Raw genomic sequence first — 10293 nt, 5'->3', positions numbered from 1 at the left:
AAATGTTTTTGTTTTTAAAAAAAAAAATATGAAAAAATACGTACTTTTTTAAAAAATTTAATAACTGTTAGCAAAACTTAATTATTATACTTAACAATTATTTTAAGATTACAAAATACTAATTTTAATTTTCGATACATTTGTTAGATAAATAATTAGAAAAAAATAAAATAACAAATCATTGTTTATCTGAGTGTCATGTTACATTGGAATTTATATTTTATTTTTATAATTGATTCAAGAAATATTGCAATTAGCATTTTACCTTACACGTAATATTAAAACGTTATTTTTTTGCTTTACATGAGTCACGATTGCGATTGTAGTCACGTTTTGAACGAATTCGCTTCTGTCACACACTTGAAACGATTGAATAGAGATGTGGAATTGAAAATAGAATACATCTGAATAAAAAAATCTTGAAATAAAAATAAAACAAAAAAAAATTTAAGCGACGTTTTAAAATTACTTACTAAAAACTTGCATAGTTCATAATAAATATTGCCACCGATTACAGTAATATTCTTCAACTAAAAAAAAAAAAATGAAACCATTGTGATAAAATTCAAAGTATAATCTATTTTAATTAATGAACAAAACTAGTTTCTCGTCATTAACGAAACTCAAGGTTGTATTATAGATGAAATTTAAATTCGTAGAATTATCATAAATTAGGGTAAATAAGTCAAAGAGACTTTAGTGTCAAACATTATATTAATTTAAAATATACATAAATAAATATTTTAATTTAATTTTTAAATGACGTTTATTTACTGCAAAGATACTATTTTTTTCACTATAACATATACAAAATGTTTCAAGGTCTGTTTTTGTGGATTTCCCAGAACGTGTTTCCTTAATCCAATTCTTACGAAAAAATATACTTATGCAATATTTTTTTATTGAATGTATACTCAATTAAATAAAAAATAGTGGTCATCGACTTTTTAGATTAAACGTTCAATCATGTTCGAACATTCGAAAGTGTTTGTATTGTTTACATGAACAACAAAACCATAATGTAATTATTAAAGTACTTTATAATTAACATGTTACAAAAATGCAGAATGTGTAATTGAGGATTTTTCAATTATTCATGTAATTTGAATGGATTGTTTTATTGTAATTGTTATCGTGAAGATATGCATGATTTAAATATATATATATATTTTTTTTACAAATATAATTCCTATGGGAAAAATACTAGCATTGATTAAAAATGTAAATTAATAATTTTATGTTTGCTGTAATAGTATTTTTTATTGCAGTACTGAGTTATGAAATATTCTAAAACAATTAGCTTATGAAATTTATATACATATATTTAAATCTACACAATTTAAAGTATACTGTTTTTATTCTACGTTCACAAGAAGTATTAGTATTTAGTTTATTATAATTTTTTTTATAACTTGCTGCTTTTGAAATTTAAGTTTTATTGCTGTATATAAGATTTTAAAAAATGCGTGGCGCATTTAAAGTTAGTTTTGAATAAAAAAATTTTGTACAAAAATTTATGTAAATAAATTAGAGCAAAAATATTTTAAAACCGATTATTTTTAACGGCGCATTTAAAAGTAGCCTATAATATTGATTTTAATATTATTAATATAAAAGTATTAAGTGGTAGCATTTAATGGTAGCTTTAACACAAATATATATATTTTTTATAAAATAATAGTTTTTAAATATATATAAATATAACTTTGACGAAAAATTATTTGTAAATGAATAAAATTTAAATGCCACATATAAAATAAGCTTATATTATTGATTTTATTCAATATTATAAAAATAATGTGAGTCGCCTAAGAATAAAATTTTTATTACTTGCATATTTAAAATCTATATATTTAAAGTGACAAAAAGTATTTTTTTAACAAAAAATATGTTGTGATTGTCTGCTTTTGATACTATTGAACTATTTATTTTCTTAAAAACAAATTTAAATGGCGCCTTTAAAATATGTTCACAGCAAAAAAATATTTTTTAACGAAAATATTTTGGAATAAAAACAAATAAAAACCAATTTTATAATGAAAAATACTTGTACATTTATGTAAGATAATTTATAATAGATTGTCGATATAATTAAATAATATATAAAATAGTTTAGCACCATAAATATTAATTATCATTTTAAACTAATTAAATTAATTTTTTAGGCACTTAGAAATAAATTTTATTAAAAATAAAAAAATATAATAATTCAATTGTGCGTTTAAAAGTAGCCTAAAAATATTTTATTTGAGCTAATTCCTATTCATTTTAGAGCCATTCAAGATAAATGCAACATATTAAATATATTTTAAGGCATTTAAAAAAAGTATTTAGGAATAAAATAAAACGCTTAGTATTTAAATAAAAATAAGCCTTTTTAAAGAAAAGTAACTTTTTGATTACAAAAATCGTCATATAAAGGAAGTTTTATCCATACTTCATAAAATATTTAAAATATTTCATGATTTAATAAATCAAAAAAAATATTAAAATAAAATATAAATATATGCTTTTTATATTATACATATACTTATTATCATTTGTTTGCAATATAATAAATATAATTTTGTTTTTTCAAGGGATTTAGAAAATTAATCAACCGCAATTCACCGCCAGCAATTAATCGCTAGTAGTTTATCGCAACGTCAATTAATTGCATTAACAATATATAGCTTTAAAATGATTTTTAGCATATTTTGGCTGGCGGTTTATTACTGGCGATAAATTGCGGGTGATCAATTTTTCTAGACACTTCAGAAATTACAGTAATGTCTAGCTAATGCGATTTGTTTAGTATTTTTAAAGTTCAATCGATAAAAAATATTTTTAAATTTTCATATATTACGAATTTAAAATTTTGATATTTCTTAACATTTAAGAGAATTTTAATATTAATTTAAAAAAATAGATAATCGTGCCACTTGTTTAAAAATAGTTCCAAAAGTATTTTTACCATAAAATAACTTTAACAATTGTTAGAAACATATTTTAAAATGAAATTTTTTAAATATAAAATATCATTATTTTAAAAAAAATATGTATGGTACATATAAATGTAGCCCCAAAAGTATATTATAAAAATATAATAGTAAAATAATGAGTGGCGCCAGAAATAGTTTACATTGTTCATGAATTTTGAATATAAATGTATATTTTAAAACATTTGAAAAAAAAAATTAATTAAAAACACATAGCGCATTTTAATTTAAATTTAAGTCTTACTGGAAGCTTAATATTATTAATTTTTTTTTTCGAAAAAAAATAGTTTCATACCAAGTATATATAAATTTATATATATTTATTTCGTATTAACTAAAACAGTTATATTAATAGTAATAATAATGTGGATTTTTACTCACTACCTTTCAATTGATAATTAATGATCATGCTATGATACTTTCAGTTATTTTAAATCATGTATTGAGTTAACGCTTTTAGTTTATTTTCAAATTAATAAAGGTCAATCCAAATTCTTGTCATTTTTTAAGATATACAGGCGCACTTAAAAGTAGCCTGAGCTACTTTTATACCTTCCTATTGTACTTCACTATCTTAATAACGTACACAATTATTTTTCACAACAATAAAGCTTATTGTTTCTTCGAAACACAAGTAGAAGAAAGAACAAAAGCCACAGCCAGAGGTGCTCAACTTGCGTTCAATTATTATTATTATTATTTAATCGGGCCGTCGCACATGGGCACCGGTCACGAGCTAGTGGTTCTCAAATCCCCCCTATCCGTCTCAACGCCTCTCTATAAAAGACCCATAAATGGGTCGTTCGAATTCAGTATATCGTCAACAACAACTCGCGGCTCGATCCGGTGACCGGTCGGAACATCGCTAGATTCCGATCGATACTCATTCATACACATCCATTCAACACTCGGTGTTTCGTCCCTTTTAAAAACAAAAATCCAAAATGAAATTCTTCGCGACGTTCCTGTTCATGCTGTTCGCCGTCTTCGCCTTGGCCAGGGCTGAAGATGAGAAAAAGAAGGAGGTTGAAGAAGAGGTGAAGACCATCAAGACTTACCAGAGGGTCATCCCGGCTGATGTTCTCAGAGGTGAAATTTTTATATTTTTGTTTTTTTATTGTATCAATTAGAACTCTCTATTTTACAAAAAATAAAATTATGATCCACAACTCAAAATTACATAAATAAAATATAAAAAAAAATTTGGTTCTTCTAATCAAAATATTAAATATAGAATGATATTCAAGAAATATTAAACATGAAGCAATACATTAAATGGTAGTGCTATTTTTTTTTAACTAAGACTACTTTTCAATGCACCATATACAATTAATTAAAAATACGTGTATAAATTTCTATGATGTCAATTAAAAAATATATGTATAAAAAAATATTTATAATTGTATTTACGTATTTTTTCTAAGAAAAATAAATAAATTAAATTAATTTTTTTTATATTAAAAAGTATCGATAAAACTACTTTAAAACATAAAAACAAATATTTTTATTAAAAAATACTTGTTTTTATGTTAAAAAAAAAAAATATTCTGTGTAATGTGAAATTTATTTATGCCACTACTAATTATTTTATTAATTTAAAAAAACTATTCAGGCGATTTTTAAATACAATATGATTTTCATATGAAAAAAGGATAGGCTACTTTTAAATGTGCTACTATTGCTAAAAATATTACGTTTTTAAAAAATATAAAAAGTATTTTGCCACTGTTTATTTTCATCTAAAAGTAATAAAATACGCCATACGATTTAATTTTCTTATAAAAAATGTTTTTTTTTTCTCTAAAAAAGCTTATTTCTTAAAATATATTTGATACTGCAATAAACGATTTATTATATAAGATTTTTTTGTAAAGCTATTTTAAAATGCAATGTTAAGTTTGTAGTATTAAAATAATCGATTTTTTTAAATATTATATATTTTTAGGCGCATGTATTTTTATATTATTCACAATTTTTGTTAACAGAAATATTCACACGAATGTAAAGGCTACTTTTAAGTGCGCCACCTTTTTTTTTAATATGAATCTTCATTCTGTAGAATCTATAGCATAAAAAACAGACAACTTGTTCTATTAAGGTCCACTTTAAAATACATCAAAAAAAGTTATTTTTATATGTATCTGTACCCAAATTTGCAACAAAACACTGCAATGTAAAGGCTACTTTTAAATGCGCCAACTATATGTATCTTTTACACAAACAAATATATTATTTAGTATCAAAAGCAGACAATTGTTAACATATTTGAATAAAATTTAAAATTTTAAATCGTGTGTGAAGTCAATTAATTAAAAAAAAAAATATATAAAAAATCGATTTTAAATTTTTTGGTTCAAGTTTTTTTTATGCACATTTTTTTATTTTTTTTATTGAAATACTGCTACAAAAATATGTATACTACTGTAAAGGCTACTTTTAAATGCGCCGCCTAAATTTTAATGTTATCCTAAATACACACAATAATATTTTATTTTCAAAAAGAGAACCTATATACAAAATATATTGTCGTTTTAAATATTTAGATTTTAAACTGGTATGTAACGTAAATTCAATTTAGGGCACAACACTTTTATAATATAATATAATAAATAAAATCGACATTAGGGGCTACTTTAAAATGCGCCATTTGATTTTTTCTATTTATCTAATTAAAAATAATCGATTTTTATTTATTTTGCGTCATATTTGGGCATTTTTTTGTAATGAAATATTACTAAAAAAATACACAAATCTATGTAAAGGCTACATTTAAATGCACCACATAAATAGTAATATATGTTAAGATTAATGTAAATGTCGTTTAAGATATGTAGATTTTAAATTGTGTTTGAAATTAATTATTTTTTGCAGCTTTGCACAATTTTTTAAAATTTAGGGATACTTTTAGAAACGCCCTTTAATTTTTCTATATTATAAATAATCGATTAATAATTATTTTTGGTTCAACTTATTTACTGTTATTAAATACTCGCGCAAATAATTAAATTCATACTTTTATCTTAAAGGCTACATTTAATTGCGCCACCAAAAATTTATTTTAATATTTAATACTTCATATTGATTAATTAAATTAATAAAAAGTTACTTTTAAATATGACTTTTAATTTTTTTATTAAAGTACCTGATTATTTAATTTACAAATAGTTATAATGCTAGTTATATTTATGTAGTATATATATAATTTTTTGCTGTGAAGTACTAATACTAATAATATTCACAATTATGTAAAGGCTACTTTTAAATGCGCCACTCAAATTTTATATGCATATTAAATACATGAAATGGATTCTTAATTTATAATAGTAGACAACTTAAAATATATTTTAAGTTGTCTGCTATTATAAATGAAGTTGTCTGCTATTATTAATTAATAAAAATACTAGTGAAAGTCATTTAAAAATATTTTTTGTTTAGTTTTTAATTTAAACTTTTAATAATTTCTACATCAAACTACTTAAATGGTTTTTTGTTGCACAAAAAACTATTTTGCATATAAATGCACTGATTATTTTTTTTCATAACCATTCTAACAAAAAAAATTAAATCAGCATTTATGTTTTATTGCTTGATAAGAAATGCATCTTATTTAAATTGTTTCTTACCATAATAATTAGTAATTATGTCAACCACAAACAACACTGCATTTCAAATCAGGAAGTGGGACATATGATTATAGACCATAAACGTTTTTTTCTTGTCAGCTTTTAAAAACCTCTATGTTCATTTACATACATACATTTTTACTACGTGAAAGGAAACCATTTTGTAACGGTTCGTCAGGTCGATTTCCGCCCGTTTTCTAAACTGTGGAAATCACTACTCATACTGATATACATATTATAGATAGACATAATTTTAACGAGTGTATCGTATAGAAGTGAAGGCTATTTGAAAGTGAGTTTCAGAGGCCTATTTTTTCAGTCGATCTTGCTTATTTTGCTTGCCTTGTGGCATTGTTTGCTTGTGCTTGTGCATACCGACTGAAAACTTGCTCACAATGTGGCTTAAATGGAGCCAGTTGTTTAAGGCTAGATTGGGCTTAAGTAAGAGGCACTGATCTAACCGGTTTGGTAGCCCGTTACAACAGGGAACATTTAGTTGTGAGTCAGCGATCATAAACTGTGTTACAAAAATATATTAATAAAAAATGATATATTTATTGTAATTAAACTGTAATTAAATTAAATTTACTCTTAAAGCTAAGCTATGGATTAAGATAAAATATAAAAGGCATGAACAATTTTTTTTAATTAATTTTATCGGCCACTTTTTACATGCATAATATTCAAGATTAAATAAAAAATATTTTCATAACATCCAAATTTATATTAAAGTGCAGTCTGAGCTAGTTTAAAATGAGTCAAATGAGATCAAGTTAAAAATATAAACATGTCAAAGGCTACCCAATTAAAGATATTTTTCTACTGAAAAAAATATACAACAAAATTAGGTAACAAAAAGAAATTCAATACATATTTTGTTATTAAAAGAAAAAATAATCAAATCCTTTTTTTCTTATATATTTTTAAAGGTACTAAATATTTTTAATTTAAGTTGTTTTATGTCAATAATAGTTATATTTTAAGTTAAGCAATATTTATTACTCAAAAAATCTTAAATATATCATCCATTTGGATTTAAGAATGTTCAATATTGATCAAATTTATAACACAATAATTTTAAGCTTATCATTCAATTTGGATAAAAATATTTAAAATACTACATAATATTATGTAGTACATTTAAATTTATATAAAACTCATCTCATATAATTTTTATGAAAATGTTAATGTTGTACATTTTTTAAACACTATCAACAATTTTTTTATTATAAATAAATTATATAGTAGTATCAAAGAGTGATTATATTTTTTATTCAACTCATTAGAACAACAACAAACTTATTAGTAATTTTCTAAGCGATTTTAAGCTCGCGTGCCGTTGGTTGAGCTTCAAGGAAATTATAGACACAACACGAAAGGCGTTTCGCTAATGAGTTTCGCAAACATATAAAAAATGCACACACACGCGCATATTTGCTCAAAAGTCTTGTTTTTTTTCACCACAGCAACTTCTTCTTTGAGTTTATGTAATATAGTACGACTTATAGAATGTATCGATGATGATAATATTTTATAATCGATCGTGCATTTTTTTCTGAAAGCGAATGTGAATTAGCATACGTTTGATTTCTATTTGATTTCACATCGCGAATTTGCTCGTACTCTAGTTTTATTTACATAAAAATGTTGCAAAAATGTTTTAAACATGTTCAGATTTAAAAAAAAAATTTAATAGATTTTAAACATAGATATTAATGACACACAAGTAAATCTAAGCTAAATCATTAAAAAATATTTTTTAGAATAATTTATACATATATCATAATTTAAGCAAACATATTTAAATTTACTTAACGGACAAACTTATGTTGTTTGCATAATTTTATAATTTTAATCATCTTATTTTAAGATTTACATAATCAAATATATATATTTTACATATATATTTATAAATTTAAATCATGTCCAAATGTCAAGATTGTTTTTTTTAATACATATTAAATTCAGATTTTTATATATATTGTAATATTATTCATTATTAATTAATTATTTTAATGTAAAAATAATATTATATAAAAGTAATTAAAATTACTTTATTCTTTTTTAATCATTAAATATTTTTATTTAATACAATCTTATGGGTTACGTTTTAAAATATGAAAACGACTGTCCTTAATAAATAAATCACCATTACATAAATGGCGGTGAAAGGAAAAGTTGCATCATTTAAACACGAGGTTTCACTTTTCATACATACGAGTATATTTATGGACTTGCGACTTTATAAATGTATACCTACCTACCTATATTTATTTTTTATATATCCACTTTCAGATTTCCCCGGAATGTGTTTCGCTTCCACCAGATGCGCCACCGTAGAACCTGGCCGTACTTGGGAATTGGCTCCGTTCTGCGGACGTTCCACTTGTGTGGTATCAGAAGATCAACCACCAAGACTTTTGGAATTGGTTGAAGACTGCGGACCACTCCCACTTGCCAATCCAAAGTGCAAACTTGACACAGGTACTAAAAAAACCATTATATATAATGACTTTCAAATTGACATTATTTAAAATATTTTTTTTTCTAATTTTCAGAGAGTACCAACAAAACCGCTCCATTCCCAGGATGTTGCCCAATCTTCACTTGCGAAGATGGAGCTAAGTTGGAATATCCTGAGATCCCAACGGCTCCACCAGCGACAGAAACAGAAAAACCAGCTGAAAAGCCAAAAGCCTAATTTAAATAAATTATTTTTTAAAAAATAGGCTAGATTATTGATTGATTCCATTCACATCTTAAGAGTCGTCGAGTTCTAGCGATTGTATATATGAAAAAAAAACAGTGATTGAAACACAGCTTTATAAACAAATTTAACAGTAATTATTTAAGAAGTAAATTATATTAATGACGCGAAGAAAAAACTCAGTTTGATTGGTTTTGATGTAACAAGAAAAAAAAAACAGCGAGTTGCTATCACAGATCTATCACTTATCTATTTAGATTATTTTTTTTATTTTTTTTTGTGAAATGATATGTATTGTCAATTATCAATTATTGAATAAAAACAGTATTTATATATTTTATAATGTCTCCTTTTATTTTTAGGTATAAGTTTAAATAAAAAAATAATGGTAATAAATCAAAACATAATATATTTTTAAAATCATGTTACTGTTGAAATGGACACAGTAGGTAATACTTTTTTTTAAATTTAAAGTAGTAATAATAATTTCACTTACCTTTAAAATAAAGAAAAACAATAATAATTATTTATACATAAAGTAGAAAATACTAAATATGATTAAAAAACACTCACAGTAATTAATTCATTTTCAGGTGTTGTTTCTATTTTCCTGTAGCTTAATTGCTTCTTAAGATTATGTAAATGCCATATCATTTTAACATGGCTGTTGTCCCTGTCGCAATGCTGCTATGATATTTTTGGAGTTTGCGAGCAGTTAGACGTCGGAAGAGCTGTTTAATTACAGTTTATTAATTTAATACAAATTAAAGAGAGTGATAGTGTAAATAAAGAAGAGTTGAAAAGCCTCGCAAATGTAAGAATCGAGTCTCTGGTCTCTGGTTCCTCGTTATCAAGTTAATGAGTCTGTGTTCACTGAATGACTTCGTAAGTGATTTGTTCTTTAATAAGTATCACATTATTTATACTGTTTTTTTTTCCAATAAAGCTGACTGATGGGGTGAAAAGAAATTTAGAGGCAATCGCG

General features: G+C 24.0%; 1 protein-coding gene across 1 annotated transcript; it reads left to right on the top strand.

The window, feature by feature from the left end:
- The first annotated feature begins 3789 nt into the window (after positions 1 to 3789).
- LOC148229145 (uncharacterized) lies at positions 3790 to 9646 on the top strand. The gene is made up of 3 exons (XM_088198360.1): positions 3790 to 4067; positions 8897 to 9085; positions 9160 to 9646. The coding sequence occupies exons 1-3, from the start codon at positions 3923 to 3925 to the stop codon at positions 9300 to 9302; spliced, it is 477 nt and encodes a 158-aa protein (XP_088054486.1). The 5' UTR covers positions 3790 to 3922; the 3' UTR covers positions 9303 to 9646.
- The last annotated feature ends 647 nt before the right edge of the window (positions 9647 to 10293 follow it).

Source organism: Plectrocnemia conspersa, unplaced genomic scaffold (genome assembly GCF_051122295.1).
Source record: "Plectrocnemia conspersa isolate PC_06_02 unplaced genomic scaffold, ASM5112229v1 ptg000011l, whole genome shotgun sequence".
NCBI lineage: Eukaryota > Metazoa > Arthropoda > Insecta > Trichoptera > Polycentropodidae > Plectrocnemia > Plectrocnemia conspersa.
Note: the sequence above shows the minus strand (reverse complement) of the source record. Positions and strands in the feature narration are given on the sequence as shown.